The sequence below is a fragment of the Pelodiscus sinensis genome, chromosome 1 (assembly GCF_052426305.1).
Source record: "Pelodiscus sinensis isolate ZL-2025 chromosome 1, ASM5242630v1, whole genome shotgun sequence".
Lineage (NCBI taxonomy): Eukaryota > Metazoa > Chordata > Testudines > Trionychidae > Pelodiscus > Pelodiscus sinensis.
Window position 1 is genome coordinate 116,032,979 of NC_143052.1, and position 18,770 is coordinate 116,051,748.

An 18,770-nucleotide genomic window follows, 5' to 3' on the forward strand; every position below is an offset into this window, starting at 1 on the left:
CAAACTGTTTGGTCCAATTGGGAGGGGTGGGGAAGAGACCTCAGGGGAATTCTTCCTCTCCCTGCCATCATTAAAAGGCACACAAAACCTCAGTTCTCCTCATGGGTAGTCCCATAAGAAGAATGGGCATCAGTAGTGCAATGTGAGCAGCATTGAATGTTGTCTTTTGGAGTCCCTCACAGGTGAAGACAGTGGTTAGAACGGAAAAGTTCAGAGAAAGTAAAATTTGGCATGAAAGAATCGGGAAGGACTGAACTTAAACTGGATGCCACAATATACTGTATCTTGACTGGAGAAGTGGGGAAGCAAGGGGAGCTATGAGAGGACAAATACTATTTTAAATATTTTATTCTACCCTGAATTTATCATTTTAAAGCCCATATATTAAATTTTGCTTATTTTGGTATCAAAAGTTACTTTCAAAAAATACCAACTAAATAAATAAATTACCCAAATCTCTGTTCACTTCCTAATTTCCTATGAGATAGTATACTTTTACCTTTAACTTTTTTCGATTGGGTGGTGGAGATCTCTTAATTGCATTTTTTCTTTTTAACAGAGGAGATTTCGGTGGCTCGGGCCTGATTTCCTCACCATCATCATCTTCAGATTGCCCCACCTCTTCCTCAAGTTCCTCTATCGCACCATGGCTGTCAAGGCCTCTCCTTTGAACAGTTCGTTCAAGTGTTCCAGCTTTCTTATTTTTTACCAATACTTTGAATTTTAATAACTGTGAAAACAGGTAAAACAGTAGAAAGCATAAAGCATTTAGTAGAACATTTTCATATCAAAATATTGCAACACCTACTCTTAAAATGTATTTTATAGATGTAATTTTTTTTAGAACTAGGGGTGCTGAAGTAGACACGGTGAAATTCAGAAACAGGTGCCACAGAGTAATGGACAATCAAATATCTTACCAACCAAATTGCCTTTCATGACAATGTAGGCAGAAAAAAGACAATAATACAAATAAAGTTTGTATTTAAGTGCTGGAACAGGGAGCAAGAGTGTAAGAGAAAAGAAGTGAGAAGAAAAGTGAGTATTCACTTGGTAAGATGAGAAGTGAGTATTCAGCATCCATCTACCATATAAATGTGACTGCCACATAGCAAGGTATGCTAGAAACTATTTATCCACATTGCTGCTAGGTATAAGTCAGTGAGAACCTGCTGGATGATTGCAAATGGCAGCACAATAGGGCTGTGTCTACATTGGCAAGATTTTGCGCAAAAGCAAGTGCTTTTGCGCAAAATCTTGCCACCTGTCTACACTGGCCGTGAGTACTTGCACAAGAACACTGACATTCTAATGTATAAAATCAGTGCTTCTTGTGCAAATACTCAGACACTCCCGCTTAGGGATAAGCCCTCTTGCGCAACTGTTCTTGCGCAAGACGCCAAGGTAGACAGGCAACATGAATTTCTTGCACAAGAAAGCCCGATGTCTAAAATGGCCATTGGTGCTTTCTTGCGCAAGAGAGCATCTACACTGGCACGGATGTTCTTTTTGCAAAAGCACATCTCTTGTGCAAAGGCACATGCCAGTGTAGACACTCTCTTGCGCAAATACTTTAACGCAAAAACTCTTGCGTTAAAAGTATGTGTGCAAAATCCTGCCAATGTAGATGTAGCCTAGGTGTTTGCACACCTAAGTGAATATAGATGGTATTGGATTTTTTTTAAAGAATTCCCTTGTTTTTATAAACAAAAATGTGCATACATATGAGTACAATGCTTGTTTTTAAATCTGTATGACTATGGAATTGGTTTTAGCTAAGGAAGGCAGGAAGTTTGGTGCCTTGTTTTCACAGTATACTGCTGCCCTGTATGAGAACCTATGATTCTCCCATTACTTATTTTCACATGTGTATAAGTTCCACAGGCTCATGCTTTTGATCCTATATTTTCAATAAAGATAACGTAGCAGAGCTTAGAGTCTTGTTATTCAGAACCCAGCCAATTTGCTGCTATTTGCTTTATTTCTGCAGATCATGTTTTGGACCATGGATTGGATGTTGATATCTGAAGAAAGTATCATTTTTAAAAATATACACTACCTAAAAAAATGATAGCTTTATTATTCCTGACAGAAAAAATAGACAAAACTTCAGATCACAGAATTTCTACAGATATACAAAATGTACACAGTTAGTCAAGTTTTCAATTATAACCATTATCAGACACCGAAAATAGTCTTATTGAACTATTACTTTGAAAGTACAGGTTGCACCTCTATAAACCAGAACTCTCTGGTCCAGCAACATCTGTGGCTCAGAAGGACCATGGATGTTCCAGGATCAGAGAGTCCTGACACACTGCAGGGGGTGGGGTGCTGGGAGCCCAGCGAGATATAGGGTGAGGGAGGACAAGAGGTGAGAAACCCAGTGTGTTGTTCACCTGGATTGCAGGTGAGGACTGGGAGCCAGCACACAACTCATCTGGGCTGCAAGAGGGGGCCAGGAGACTGAGGGTGGGGAGGCAGGACAAGTGGTGGGGCCAGCAGCAGAGGGGGGAAGAAATGACTGGCAAAATCCCTCAACCAGGACCAGTCAGGCTCCAAGCATGCTGGACCAAGGAAATCCAACCTGTAAGATGGCATTCATTTCTAGATAAATCACAGTGTTTTACTTGATCAGCATACCAAACTGTAAAAAAATGTAATATAAAAAATGTGAAAAAAGATCAAAAATCTTTACATGTCCTAGTGATTATTACACATTTCCCTTGTTGCCATGCTAAAATCACTATGCAGAATTAAAAGGAACTAATTTTCATACCAGAATATCTATTAGTAGGTATGGTAAATAATTCTGCAGTTAAAGCAGGCAACTATTTCGTATCATAACAGAATGCTGTAGAATAATAACATTGCAAGCATTGAAGTAAATAAATAATATATAAAGAAAGTAACAAACATGAGAAGGCTGTCACCACTTCTTCAAACAACCCTGATTCAGAACAGTTGCATAAATTTGTACTAAAGGAAAGATGGAATTTTGGCAAGGGCACTAAGGTTATCCCAAGGGCCTTTTCTTTATCTTTGGCCTCTTTTCCTAGTGAACATTCATTAGCTACGAGAAGAATGCAGTATTATGTTACTCATATGATCACCGGTTACATAATAGATGCAAATTACTTGCAAAATTACATTCAAGGACAGTATCAGAGGGGTAGCCGTGTTCGTCTGGATCTGCAAAAGCGACAAGGAGTCGTATAGCCCCTTATAGACTAACAGATGTATTGGAGCATCAGCTTTCGTGGGCAAAGACCCACTTCGTCAGATGCGTGACATGCAACTGACGAAGTGGGTCTCTGCCCACGAAAGCTTATGCTCCAATAAATCTGTTAGGGTGTGTCTACACTTCAGCGTTATTTCGAAATATCTAATTTTGAAATAGTTATTTCGAAATAGCTTATTTCAAAATAACGCATCTACATACAAAATGCATTTCAAAATAGCGTTTTGCTATTTTGAAATAGCGCATCCACACTGAAAGGACACTGAATCACATTTAAGGCCAGCTGGAATCAGGGCTGGCAGGGCATCAGGTCAGGAGTTACTTTGTGTGGCTGCTGCCTGAGGCTATCTGTGGCCTGTGCTTAATGGGACACCCCCCCCCCCCGCCCATGACAGCCAATTCTCAGCTTTTCCTGCTTGCTTGCCTACCCCAATAAGGGACAGCAAAGCATTTTGTCTCTGCATGCTCTGGTTGCCCTCACTCGGGACACCACAACACTCTGCAACTGGGGGAGGGAGAGGAGTGTTCTTGGTTGATGCCAAAGTGGTCACCAGGGCACCCTGGGAAGGCTGGAGGCCCCCTATTTCAAAATAACTGTCTACACAGCACTTATTTCAAAATAGCAATTTCAAAATTGGCATTATTCCTCGTGGAATGAGATTTACCAATTTAAAAATAAGCTCTCCGCTACTTTGATTTAATTTCAAAATAACGGAATGGCTGTGTAGACACTAGGATAGTTATTTCGAAATAACTTTGCTGTGTAGACATACCCTTTGTCTATAAGGTGCCACAGGACTCCTTGTCACTCATTCAAGGACAGATTTTCCAAAGCACTCGGTCCATAACTGGAGCCAGAGTTTCCAAATAACTTGACTCCCACTCATGCACTGAAATGAATTCCTCCTGTTTTCAAAAGTGCTTAGGACCCAGCGACTCCTACTGAATACAGAAATCACAAGCCAACACATCCAGAATTTGAATCCTTTCTAGCGGACAGTCTTCTGAAGGGAACATTGCAGCTCATGGGTCACGAGATGTACAAGAAAAAAAATAAATGGTACCGCTAAGCACTGAGCTAACTAGATGTGACTGGTGAGGGGGGAAGGAGAAAGGGAGCAATGGCCACATGGGCCTCCCCAGCCCAGAGATGGTCTAGGACTACCCCTTTCCACCCCAGACCCTGCCCCTTCCCATCTCTTTGCTCCGCCCCTGCTTTGACCTTGGCAGTTGTGAGGAGAAAACAGTGGGGAGAAAACAGTGCCACTAGAGAGCAGTGCCATGTAAGCCGGGGTGCCCAGCCTGCACCTTCTATGCCACCACTGCTGGTGAGTGCAAAGGGGTGGCGTGAATTCCTCCTCCATGCATCGCATATAGAGCTAACCCATCCCCCAAGTCCCTCCCCTTCCCACCACTGCCCTTCCTTCACCCTTCCATTACATCCCTTCCTCCAAGGGATGCAGCTCAGAGATTATCAGGAGGGTGACCTGGAGTGGGGTGACAGCAAGGGGTTGGGAAAAAACCAGCTAAAAGAACACCTGTAGTAAAATGTACTTTAATTCAGGTGATGTTGAACCCAAAATGTGGTGCATGTCAGAACAAATACCACAAGACTCAACACAAAATCCCAGGCACACTGGCATAGATAAGATACCGCATTGTTGATTGTGATAGGTTCAGAAAAGTCAAATCACACAAAGGTGGAAGACAAATCTTGGGACTGTAAAAGAGGACTGAGATGAGGGGAAAGGGTTTTCAAAATCTTCTTGCATATCCTCAAATTTTTAAACTAGTATGCTGCCTTTTTTTTTTTTTTTTTTTTTTTTTAAGGGCAGAAATCCTCTACCTTCAAGGGATTTTTAGAATTGGCTGATACTAACTCTTTTCATTCATATTGTCCAATTTGTTAGAAAGTGGGGAAAAGTAAAATGTTTAGAGTATGGACAAACACAGATGCTTGGAAAATAATGTCCTGAAAAATCTAAATTAATATTGTATTTTTAAAATGGCAATATTCACATTCAAGCATCACTTTGATCACTTCAATATTGACAAAAGCTGAAGAAAATACTTCTTCTGGAAAATTGCAATATGTGGGAACAGTTAAGCAATAGCTTCACAAAATTTGGCATACATAAAAACAAGTCATTAGAATTATGATGCAGGAATGGCCCTTTTTAAAATCACAGTTTAGCCAGGTATACTGTTCCTTTAAGACCAGGCTACCCTATTCTAGTAATTCTAGAGTAAAGGAAAGACATGGCAGAGGCAGGTTCTGGGAGAAAGAAAATGGTCCCGGAGTGGGATAATTTATCCTCTGAGGAGAACAAAGTTTACCATTTCTTAAGGGCCATTGGACTAGAAGTCTTGTGATGTGGGAGCGGGACCAGATTCCCCTTCCATCTCCTACAATGCATCAATAAACCAATCAAGAGACACCATAGGAAGGAAAAGCCTTCACAAAAGACTTCCTGAAAAGAAATAGAGAGGGTCTCTTTGCTATTCGACTGGCAACCCCCAGGTTACTCAGAATTTTCAGAACCCAAAGCACTGATAAGTTAACTATTTCTCTCCAGGCAGTGCCAGGGATAAATCAATGAGAGCATAGCTCCTCTGTCTAATAAATGACTGGCACAAACAAGAGAGCTTTTACCTAAAACAATTTTTATTAGGGCTTAAGATCACATACACATGCATGCTGGAACAATAGGATTAGAGCAGTCCAAACATTTATATTAATCTAAAGTCTGAAATGGTTTTGAGGAATCAAAAACCAGCCTTCTAGGGGCCCCTCTTCTGTCCAGCTGCTAGGAGTTTAAGTGCCAGATCCTTGCTCAAAGAAAAGCTTTGGATAACTCCAAAGCACATTTTCTAACTAAACCTTCACAGATTTTCTCCGAAAATAGCACCTATTAGGCTAACAATTTCCCTAGCAACAGCCAATAACAATCCTTTATTCTCCTTATCAGTAAAGCAGTCGCAGCAAAACAAAACACAAAACAAAAAACAAAAACAACCTTACAAACACAGACAACCAGAATCAAGGTCAGTCTTTCACATTTCTCCTTCTCTTCGTTAATCTCTCCTTTTATTTTATCTATCCAAGTGAGTAAAACTGAAGCTTGCAGTTGTTTTTGTTCTGTCTGACTAAGCAAGGCCAGATTATTATCTGGATATCCTTGCTTCCAGCATATTGGGTGGGGGGACTAGTTGCACAAAATGGCTACAAGTTATGTCAAATCCAGTTCTCTTACAACACCCTCCAGAGGAAAAGGGGTGATGCAGCATCTCCTTTCCTAACTGTGGAAGAAGGATGGAGAATCACCACTCAACCCCCTCCAGGAAACACCAGGAGGAAATAGACGTAGCCCAGGAGGAAATAGACGTAGCTATTAAGGTTTTATGTTTAAGATCACTTTATTCTGAAAGATGTATCCCACTAAAGGTTGAGTCTGCAAATTATAGCATTTGGTGGTGAGGAGGAGAGTCTTTTATTTGCGAATAGAGATTGTTGATAAGGAAATATTTCAGAAAATAAATGTCAAACCCCATAATGACAGATTTAGAGAGTAGCTTTTTAGGGTTAACAGAAGAAAGACAACTCCCTACCACCAGACAGTAAATAGTCTATAGGAGGCACTCAATATAGACTTTATTTTATAGGCCCTTTAGTTGATTAAATGTTTACTGTAGAGAATATAGAATTCTTAGATACCAGTGAGAGGCAACCCAGAGCACCCAATGTAAATTCTGATTTTTTTCTTTTTATTTTGTGGTTCAAAATAAAATGCAGGCAAGAACAGTATGATGGTAAACATGCAGCAAATACAAGGATCAAATCTATAAAAATGACTTTATTTTTTAATATTTTTTGAATAAATGCCTACCATAGCACTATTTATAAAAGTATATGTACTATCTATGTCCTTTATTTTTAGAAACCCTTTGCATAGTATTTTGCAACCAAAAATTGCCGCCTTTGTCACAACTTTAAAAAAAAATCCTTGGGACAATGATTCTCAACCTTTTCTGGCTGGTGATCCACTATTTAAAGTAAAGAGTTTACACAACATGCTCACATTTACTATAAAATTAAGAGTAAAATAATAAATGTGTTTGTGTTTCAAGAGATTACCAATACATGATCTCAAATGGCAAGAGTATGCAGGGAATAGAGCAGCAAGAATTTCTTTGCTTAGAATTTCTTTGCTTAGAGTGCAATACAATATTCAAATGCTTTGTGACCCTTCTTCCTCTCCTCCCAATTGAGTTTAGTGATCCACTTAAGGAGTAACAATCCACCAGCTGATAAATATCACTTTAGGCTTAGGCCAAGCACACTGAGAATGACCCCAGTGCCTTAGCCACAAAACTAGAGTCAAGAAGGATTCAGTTCATGGCTGTAGCAAAGATTTATTGTATAAACAGTTAATCTCTCTCTGAATATATTCCTAATCTGTAAAATAGGAATAATAATACAGCCTTTCTCCCATTGTCTGTCTTGCCTATTTAGATTGTAAACTCCTCAGAAAAATGTCTTCCTATGGGCCAGATTGTCTCTTACTTATATGGAATTGTAATTTACTTAACAAGAAGACTCATTGATTTCAGTGGAAATATTTATGATTTATCAATAATCATTTTTTGAGGAGTAATGTTAGTTTGAACCAAGGGGTTTGATTCGAACTAACACATCCCAGAGTGCACTTCCTCGTTCGAATCAGCTGGTAAGCGGAATAACGCGCAGGTGAGATTATGCTAATGAAGCACGGGATATTTAAATCTCCACTTCATTAGCAATTTCGGTTGGCTACATTTGCATCTCTAGTCCGAACTAGGGAGCAAGTGTAGACGTACCCTAAACGATGTGTCCACACTACCAAGCCAGTTGCGTGACTTTAAGGGCCGCTTGAAGTCAACTTCAATACTCTTGTTTTTCACAGAGAATAACTCTATTGCTGAGTTGCATGGCCAAATTTACAGTAGTGTAGACACAGTGTTGCTAAAAGTTGATGTGATCGGCCTCTGGGAGGCCTCCAGTAGTTCCCCGCTCTGACTGCTCTGGCCAGAACTTGTGTCTCTACTACTCTCCAGGTGAGCACAAAAAGCACTGGGAAAATTTGAATTGCATTTCCCATGAGCCAGCATTGTGAGCACATCTCAAAGTGGGCAGCACACCACGGCACACATGGACATGACTTCACCCAATTCAAGTAACACTGCGATGAGTACAAATACTTCACCACAGATCACAATAGGCATTTCCACCTCTCCAATTCTGATTTTCCCATCTGGGAAAAAAGTTCCATTGTGCATCTTTTGGAAGAGGCAGGAGTTCTTGAAGATGCATACATCATGCACCTTTCCTGACCCTCCCATGTTGTTGGTGGTGAAAAGGCCCTTGTGATCCACCAGCACCTGAAACACCATGGAGAATTACTCTTGGCGGTTCATGTACTCTGTGGCAAGATGGTCGGGGGCCAAGATGGGGATATGTGTTCTGTTTATCGTCCCCCACAGTTAAGGAACCCCAGTGTGGCAAAGACATCCGCTAGAGTGTCTATGTTTCCCAAAGCCACAACCCTCCGTAGCAGAAAGGTATTGATCACTTTGGCTACTTGTATGACAGCAGCCCCCACTGTAGATTTCTCCACTCCAAACTGATTCCCCACTGACCAGCAGCTGTCTGGCATTGAAAGATTCCACAGAGCAACTGCCATATGCTTCTTCACAGTCAGAGTGGGTCTTATTTGGGTATCCTAGTGCCTTAGGGCAGGGGCAAGCTATTCACAAGTTTCAAGAACGTGGCCTTGCTCATTTGGAAGTTCTGCAGCCTCTGTTGATCGTCCCATCTCTGCATCACAATGCGGTCCCACCAATCTGACTTTGTTTCATGGTGGCAGAACTGGTATTGCACAGTGTCCAGAGGATTGACAGGTAGCTGAGCTGACATCAGCACCGGGCCTTGCATAAGCAGTGCCTCCATGCTACGCTGAGATTTGTCCCCATCCTCCTCCTGGAGGAGCGACATGTGTGCACTCTCAAAGTACAGCACCATTAGGCACACACCACAACACACATCAGCATCACAATGGTTTGCTGCAAACTGGGCTCCATGCTGGCACTGCTATGGCATCTGTGCAGCCAACCAGGGGACAAAAAGGCACAAGCACACTGCCTCCTTTTTATCTCACGCAAGGGGGGAGTGACTAGATGAGTGAATTATGAGACACTGACAACATGTGCCCATAACCACTCGCTGCAGACTTTTGGTCCTAGTGGGCACCAGGAGCATAGCCCACAATGCAAAGCTGCCCACATCTCCATAATGGACTACATTTCATTCTTCCCCACAGTGAGGACATGGACCTTGACTTCACAAAATCGCGTACCCAGAAATTGAGCATATTAGATTCGGACTTATCTCAATGATTAGATGTGCCCACAGTGCCTAGCACAACAGGGATCGGATCTTGGTTAGTTCCTCTAGGGGCTTCCACAATATAAATTATAGTAATAATAATGTGGCACATTATGGCAGCTGCCTGCCATGTCAGAATTTTTAAAAGACACTGGTATTGACAAGTTTTCACTAACTACAATTGCATATAAAATAAAAGTCTTAGTGTGTTCGAGCCTTATATTAAATCATGACTTTATGAACTGGAAGATCCAAGATGTTACAAAATACTGATTATGCTTTTCCAGCTACACATTTCAAGTTGCTACATGAAGCACCATTTTCTTAATGAGGATGTATCAACTCACATGATTTCATTTTTATTTCTTTTATTTTTCATTATTTCTAGGATGTGTAATTAATTCTGTTTTACCATCTGAAGCACAAAGATGCTTTAAACACCGAATATGAGTTTCATAAATGCCTCAAGAGATTATCACAACCACTGCAGGATCCAGAATTTTCCTTATCTTTCACAGAGAGAAAATTAAAGTTGTTACCTCAGGGGAAGGTAGATCTGTAGGAAACATATCACCAACTATTGTAGTAAGAAGTTTTTCACCTAGAATAGTTTCTAAATAGTCTGCCATTTTCTCCTGTTGCTTAGGGCTGCAGTGATTCTCCAAAGACAGTACAACAGGATAGTCAGATGCCTGAAAATACAATAATTAATCATTAAAAATAAGAAATACTAGATGCACAATATATCTTACAAAAAAGCACATGGGTATTTGTCTTTCATTAATTTTAAAATATTCAAAATAGTGATTAGTTATTCTAGATTAATAACACAACAGCATTGAGTTCAGCAATAGTTATGGAAGAGGAAAAGTAAAAGTGGAAACTAGTTCAAGTTAAAAGTTTAATATTTGGGCCATTAGACACAGGGATTGGTTTCAGCTTAGACATAAACAGAGGAAAGACTATGACAAGAAAAGCCAAATGAAGCTCAGTTAACCTGGTCACAGTATTTTATAAGGGAGAAGTCTGAATGACTACATTCTGATCTTAAGTTTATTTGTCCAATGTTAATAGCCAACAACCAAGTTCACCAGAGTTGAATGTGGAGAAAGTAGAGAGAAAAGAGGTGCTAAATCAGTTAAGAACCTAAAACATGGTAGCAGGAAATAATATTCATCACACATGAGGATGTTAAGAAGTGGGTAATTGACTAATCGTTTATGCGATACAACGTGTATCGAGTACACGATTAGTTGATAAGGGGCCCCCTGAGGCTCTGCAGTTGAAATGTAGTAGGAGCAGGGCATGCAAGCAGCCCAGCTCCTACTACATTTAAACTGTAGCAGGCGTAGGTCCAGGAGTTGGCGCAAGCTGGGACTCAGCAGTCCTGGCTCGCGCCAGGTCCCAGACAGCTGCGCCTCTTCATCCCCTACCCCTCCCCAGCAGAGACAGTGCTGGGAGAAATGACTTTTAAAACAACTCCCACCAGCACTGGCTCCGGCTCCCTGATACAGAGGCAGCAGGTGTGGGGGAAGTGAGTAGTGACTCGACTTGTTGCTTACATCCCTATCACACATATTGGAAAGAAATTTAGCCCAAAAAATTTCAGGGTCTGTCAAGACAGCAACACACTGACTAGTGCTTCTTACCACCACAGAGCTTCACAACAGCTTAGAATACCAAGAAGCAAATAGTGATGATGTGAAGTAGAAACAAAACAAAAAGAAAAAAATACCCATGGAAGATTATTTAGGTTAAATTCAGCAGAGGAAAAGCTGCTGACATCTAAAAACTTCAACATTCATTTAGACACCAGTCTATTTCAATGCTTTATTTTCTATACTGTGTGTCATTCCTTCATCCCAGCATATTTGTAGATATATATTCTTCATTTCTTCAGGCCTAATAGTCACTACCCACCTGAAAAATCATTCTTTTGTGACCTGAAAGTAATATCAAAGTTGCTCTGGGAATTATTAGGGCATGCCAGTAGATAATTATTACTTAAAATGAAGAGGAATATATGAATTCCTTAGAAATAATGATCCTGTTTGAATGGAAATATTCTTAGTGAGGAGAACCAAGGGGAAAGCAATACAAGGAAAACATAATAAACTGCTATTCCCAAGTCCCCAAAGCAAAAAAAGAATTTTAATTTGGCTCAGTCATTGGTATCTGGAAGATACACCAGACATCTTTTAATCACAGCTATTTTCCTTGCTAGTGTCTTTTGAAGGGATAAAAATCATATTTTGTATGAAAAAATAAACAAATTACATTAAATTTAACACCTGTAGCTATATACCTGAAAGAGACTAGCATAAACAATATTTCTCTGTTTTTGCATCATTCTGAGTAATTAGTTTCCCACTTTGATTGTGTGGGTTCTTTACAAACCAAGAGAGGGGAGAAAAATATTGTCAAAAATAGGAAAATGTGATTAGAAGCCATACCCCTAACATAAGTGCAGCTATGCCAAAGGTCCATCTATCCCAGAATCTTGTCTGCTGACAATGGACAATGCCAGGTGCCCCAGAGGGGAAAAACAGAACAGGTAATCTTCAAATAATCTAGCCCCTGTTGCCCAGTCCCATCCCTGACCAACAGATGCTAGGGATACTATCCCTGCCCATTTTAGTTAATAGCCACTGATGGGCCTATCCTCCATGAATTTATCTACTTTTTTGAACCCTCTTAAAGTCCTGACTGTTACAACATCCTCTGGCAGGGAATGCCATAGGCTGACTACGAATTGTGTGAAGAAATACTTTCTTTTGTTCATTTTAAACCTGCTGCCTATTAATTTCATTTTTAATCCCCTACTTTTTGTGTTATTGGGAGGAGTAAATAATTTTTCCATATTTACTTTCTCCATAGCCGTCATGATTTTATAAACTCTATCATTTCTCCCCTCAGTCAGTTCTTTTGCAAATTGAAAAATCCCTGTCTTCATATGGTATCCGTTCCATACCCCTAATCGTTTTTGTTGCCCTTTTTTGAACCTTTTCCAATGCCAATATATCCTTTTTGTGAGATAAGGCAACCATATCTGCACACATTATTCAAGATGTGGGGGTACCATGGATTTATATAGAGACTTTCACAGAGTAAAGTACAGGTATTGTAGGTTTTTTTTATCTAGTTTGTTTCTACAGCACCCTTCACTCCAAGCACTATCCAGAGCACCCTAAATTACAACTGTACTAATAAGTATTAAGTCATCACATTTCAACAAATGTATGTACATACCACAAATGCATACTTCTCTATCACGTCGATGACAGTTTTAAATAAAATTTTGCTTGTTAAAGTGTGACCGTGATACACAATAGGTTCATTGTTTCCTCCATCCCAGCAATCGATTTCCAAACAACGGCATCCTTTCATCAGAGCACTTTAAAATTAAAAGAAAAAAAATAACAGTAAAAAAGGGAGATGTCATTTTGTTGCAGTCCAGATTACAAATAGCATAGTCTGAATAATTAGCATACCTAAATTATCATGCAAAAAAATAAAATACCAACCGAATATATGTATATGGAAATTGATGTATATTTTCTCTAATCTATCTTGGGCTTATAATAAGCTTTATTAGAGCCTCTTGGGTAAAAACAGATTCTACGAATATGAACCCATAATAGATAAAACTATACAGCCAAAGTTTTAGTTTAAGTAAAACCTTTTCTGGAACAATAGTTGATATAATAGGAAATGTTTGAGGTTTATTTATGTTAGGATTGTATATTTGAATAAACTCCAGCTAAGTTATGAATTTGAAGTATAAAAGCACCAGTAATAAAGCTTACCGTAAGCTAGAATGTGCCTGGTGTTTACACAGATGATAAGGGCATGAGGAGGCCTTCCTTTACCTCTGTGCAATATGTGAAAGAGCCAGGCAACGTTACAGGACTTGCATGCTGAGGTGCACAGAGATTCACTCCTCCCAGCTTTACCAAGAATGCAGAATACACCACAAAGAGAATAGGGGCTGGACCCACCATCAATAGCAATGGCATGAAATAATCATATCATTCTGATTAAGTCATTTCAGATTCTGTGCTCTAGAGTAAATTAAACTAATTTGTAAAGACATTAGATTTTTATTCCTCTATGGTTTCACTGCTAGGAGGAGAAAAGGTTGTTTGGATAGCCTGACTGTGTACTTCCATATCTTAATAAGTCTGAATTTCTTAAGTTTAACAATAACTCTGAATTTCTTTGGTTTATCATTTTTTATTTGGAATAATTACACCATCCAAGTAATGTATTTTACCATAAAGTACTGATATAACTCCATCCTAATATGATTTTTTGGTCTAGGAATTTTTTTTCTGTAACTAAAAATTCATACGTGAATACTAAGAAAGAAACAGAAAGAAAATGCTGCCATGTGATAGGTCTAATAATTTGATGATATGCAGTGTCTACCTTAGCCCCTTTTTTCACATTTAACTTTTACATTCAGCTTTACAAGTATGTTCTGATCCCTTACCCCATTCTGGGGCAGTTCAAAGCAGCCCAGGAAAACTGGTCAGCCAAACTGTGTTTACAGCTGCTTTGTTTCACCAGAGCAGTACAAGGAAACTGGAGTGTTCTTAGACTCCTGTCCTCCAAATTCCTGTCTCCTGAACTTTCCTACATTATGTTTTACAAATCCCAGTTTTCCCCTCCCTTCTTTTAAGGGGCAATGTGTTGGGGGGCAAGAAGGGTCACGTGCCCCACCACCATAGGTGAGAGGAGCCAGCCAGCAGCCGGTGGGAGGACTAGTATAGGGGGGCTTAGCACCCACAGCAGGGATCCAGCCCCCCACACACACATTCATTGGCAGCAGTGGGGGAAGCAGAGCTAGGCAGCCCCAACTTGTTCTACTGCTCCAGCCACGTCGCTTAGCGGAGGGGAGACACCCCCACACACACACACACTCATTACCAGGGAGCGGAGCAATGCGGCCAGAGGAGCTCAGCAAGCTGGGGCTGCCTTGCTCCACTTTCCCCAATGCTGCCGGTGAATGTAAGGGTGGGGCAGACCCCTGCTGCAGCCACTGGACCCTCAGTCCTGCTCTGCCCTCAGCCCTGACCTGCATTAGTTGGAGAAAGACATGGGGCAGAGATGGGGGCGGGGCAAGGACAGAGCAGGGGCGGGGAAAGACTGGGCCTGTGGTGGATGGGGGTTGTCCTGGCCCTTTCCGGAGCTGGGGGAGTCATGTGGTTGGTAGTCCCCAGGTTCCTCCTCACCAGTCACCTCTCCTGAACCCACTACATTCCACAATCCCCTTCACAATTACAAAATAAATCCCTGCTTATTTCCTTCTTCCACATTCCTGTGATCATTCACCCCATATTTTCCTTCCTCCTGCATCTCCTACATTCGCCAGCATATGCTCTTACCCCAAGTTTCCTTCTTCTTTCCTCACCTCTCCGCTCCTCTCCTCAAGTGCACGTATTTTCCCCACTTGACTGTACCCAGAACGTTTCCTTGCGTAAGCATACATGCATGCATGCTACTTGCATGCACCTGCCCTGGGCATCATGGAGTCCACAGCCAATGTACCTGGCTTCTACACATCTATCCAGAATCCAGACAGGGGCTATGTCTACACTACAAAGTTTCTGCACAAAAACGGCCATTTTTGCGCAAAAGCTCATGGAGCATCCACACCTCAAGCGTGTTTTTCTGCAAGTAAAACAACAGAACAGAGGGGGTTTTCCGGTGTAGGTATTCCTCATTCTAGAGCTCTTTTGCAAAACGGTGTGTGTGGACAGGCAAGAGGAGTTTTTGTGCAAGAAATGGCCTCCAGGGGTAAAAACAGGTGCCCTAGTGGCCACTCCATCCAAGTTAATCAGAACTCTGTAGTGGCTGTCTGCTGGACCCTCTTAAAGCTGCAGGCATCCTGCACAAGTCTTGTGGCAGGAAGTTGTGAATAGAGCAGGTTCCTCACCGTGCAGCTCTCTCTTGCCACTGGCATTGCCACACATGGCAGAGCAAGAAGCCCCGAGACCCTCCTGGCACTCCCAGGGAGCAGCCCCAGGGGTCCCATAACCCCCCAGGGGGACCAAAAGGCATGCCCCAACATGGTCTGGCCTAGAGATTGTGACTCTCCTGGAATTGTGGGGTGAGGAGGAGTCCCTGCAAGATCCCTGGGCCAAGTGGTGCAATGCCGAAATATTTTCACAGATGGCTGTATCCCTGGCGGAGCGAGGTCACCCTGCCCAGACCATGGAGCTGGTCTGGAGCAAGGTGAAGGAGCACCATCAGAGGTATGTGAGGGCCACCACGGACTCAGGGGCAGGACCCCACACCTGCCCCTAGTATGTGGAGCTCCACCTCATATTGCGAGATGGGGAAATGTCTTCCCCACACATTTTGTGTTGGACTCTGGGCTGGAGACACCAGTTATCATCTACCCGGAGGTCTCTCCCAAGGACAAGCCGGAGGGCCATGACCAACCCCAGCCGGAGGAGGAGGAGCAGGAGCCAGGGACTGTGACCCTGTCCCTGGAGCCAGTCACTGCCAGTGAGGACATCTCCCAGGCCTCCTCGGACACCTGTGAGGGATCTTCAGGTGAGCTGTCACACACACACAGGGCGGACGCACTGGGAGCAGGGGGCAAGTGTCACTCAGGCTGCACATGGTGCTGCAGTCCGTACATGTGCAACCATGTGGCGCATGAGTGTGTGGCATGCGGACACAGTAGGCAGCCCCTGAACATGCCCAGGATCCTGCTGCCAGGCTCGAGGAGAGCACACAGGTCCTGCCCCTGGTGGAGGGGTGGGATGCACCCAGCTGGAAGCAGGCTAGCCACAAGCTCGCAGGCACGACTCCAGAGACACCCCGGAGTGCTGCACACAGGCATGCCTGCACGTGCGAGTCAGCAGCTGCTCCCACAGACAGCACAGCAAGCTGCAGCTGTGTGTGTAGACCCCACAGAGGGCCAGGCTGATCCCGGCTCCTCTTCCGCCCATGAGGGGATCCTACTGTGGCCAGACACTTTCCATGCCTGCCTGTCCATGGTGTGTGTGGGGAGGGGGGAAGCAGGCAGCACGGTCCTCTGGGCGTATCAGGGCCCCTGTGAAACAGGGCATGATATGCAGGCCACACATGGCCTGGCAACCAGGACATCCCCCTCCTGTGGGCCGCAGACTGTTATGGTCGCAGCTCACTAGGGAAGGCATGGCCTCAGGGAATGTGTCTGCAGGGATGACTGACCACCTCTCCCTATTGTGTGTTCTCCACAGCCGGACCTGCAGAGGGCCAAGCCACACTGCTGCAGCCACCTGCCAGAGCCCAGAGGACTCACAGACTAGCCAGGGTGCAGGAGGACCTGATGCGCCAACACATCAGCATCCTCCACGATATCCATCAGAGTATGGTATGAAGGGTCAATGCGGACCTCAAATGACAGAAGCAAGTGTGGGACCAAATGATGGCGTGGTGGGACACCATGTGTGGCATCATGTCCCTCATGGCGGAACACCCTCCTGGTACCGCTGCTCCTGGCTTTCACCCTCCCGTCCCCGCTCCTATGGCCATTACCCATCGGCCTGCCCACCCTGCCATGCCTCTGCTCCTTCCCTTAGCAATGCCCATGCCCCCTCCCCAAGTGATGCCTATGGCCCCTCCTCCTGCCCCCCCGCCAGCCCTGACCCCGCTTTAGCCCCCCCTCCTGCCCATCTCTTTGTGGCCCCCAGACCCACACAACCCCAATGAGGTCCCCACATCCGAGGTGGGACTTTGAGCTGCCCCACTCTGCCTGCCAGTCCTGATCCACCCTCCCAGTTCAGAATCCTCCCCTTCGCCCTCCTCCTGCCCACCTTTTCTTACTGTTCAATAAAGAAAGCCTCCTTTTGTTTTCAAACCACACAGGTGTGTTTATGGGGAGGTCAGGGAAGGGGTAAGGCGAGGGAGTGAGAGGGGGAAGGGAGAGAGCTGAAAGGCAGAGGCCCCTGTTGGGAAGGCCCTGGGGAGAGTTACTGCAGTGCCTGAGAGAACCTCTCCCTCAGGGCCTCCCAGATGTTCATGTCAGCCTTATGGTCCTGGCGGGTGGCAGCTGTCTGGGGCTGCTCAAACACATGGCCCTCACAGCCGGCATCTGCTCCCCACCCCAGGAGGAAGGCCTCCCCATCGCGCTCCACGATATTGTGGAGCACACAGCACGCCGCCACTACCTCAGGGATATTCTGCTCCCCTACGACCAGGCAGGTGAGGAGGCAAGGCAAGCGTGCCTTGAGGTGCCTGAAGGCACACTCAACCTGCATCCTCTCTCGGTTGAGGTGGGCATTGAAAAGGTCCCTGATGGGATCGAGGTGGCCGGTGTATGGCTTCATCAGCCAGGGCATTAGTGGATATGCCACATCCCCCACTATGCACACTGGCATGTTCTGGTTACCCACCACAAACTCCCGATATGGGAAAAAGGTACCCACCTCCAGTTTGGCACACAGGCTGGAGTTTCTAAATACTCAGGCATCATGAGCCCTACCCGACCACCCCACGTAAATGTCTATAAATTGGCCCCGGTGGTCCACCAGGGCCTGTAGGACTACAGAAAAGTATCCCTTTCTGTTTATAAACTGGGCCGCTTGATGGTCTGGTGCATGGATGGGGATGTGCATCCTTTTGATGGCTCCCCCACAGTTAGGGAACCCTAGGGCAGTAAACCGGCCATGGTCACGTCCAAGTTCTCAAGATGATGACTTTGCATAGCAGCAGGGAGTTAATGGCCCTCATCACTTGCAGAAGGAGACAAAGAAACACACAAAACAGAGAATGAGAAAGGGGATGACTGAGCCTTTGGGAAGTGCCCATCCCCCTCCCCTCCTCTGCCCCTCCAAACTCCCAAGAGCCATCCCCTATGAGCCCATTCCCCACCCCACTCCCAGCAGCAGGGCTGTGTGAGGGTAGGACAGCACAACCCCCTGGGGACAAGGCTTTCCCTTAAACCCCACTACACCCCCCTACAGTCCCCAGCCCCCTTTGCCAAGGGTCCCTCTTATGCAACACTCTCCCTTCCTCCTTCCCCCGTGCAGGCACTGCTGCCCGAGAGCTCCTTACTTGCATAAGGAGGGCCCCAACGGTGGACTTCCCCACCCCAAACTGGTTGCCCACTGA

The 18,770-nt window shown here is 44.0% G+C and overlaps 1 protein-coding gene across 1 annotated transcript in view; it reads right to left on the minus strand.

Moving 5' to 3' along the window:
• The window catches only part of PLCZ1 (phospholipase C zeta 1), a 118,786-nt gene that overhangs the window by 47,352 nt on the left and 52,664 nt on the right, over nucleotides 1-18,770 (minus strand). The window contains exons 5-7 of the mRNA XM_075897749.2: nucleotides 12,912-13,056; nucleotides 10,202-10,354; nucleotides 500-730 (exon numbers count right to left, since the gene is read on the minus strand). Coding sequence (XP_075753864.1) covers nucleotides 500-730; nucleotides 10,202-10,354; nucleotides 12,912-13,056 — 529 coding nt within the window. The remainder of the gene's footprint in view (nucleotides 1-499; nucleotides 731-10,201; nucleotides 10,355-12,911; nucleotides 13,057-18,770) is intronic.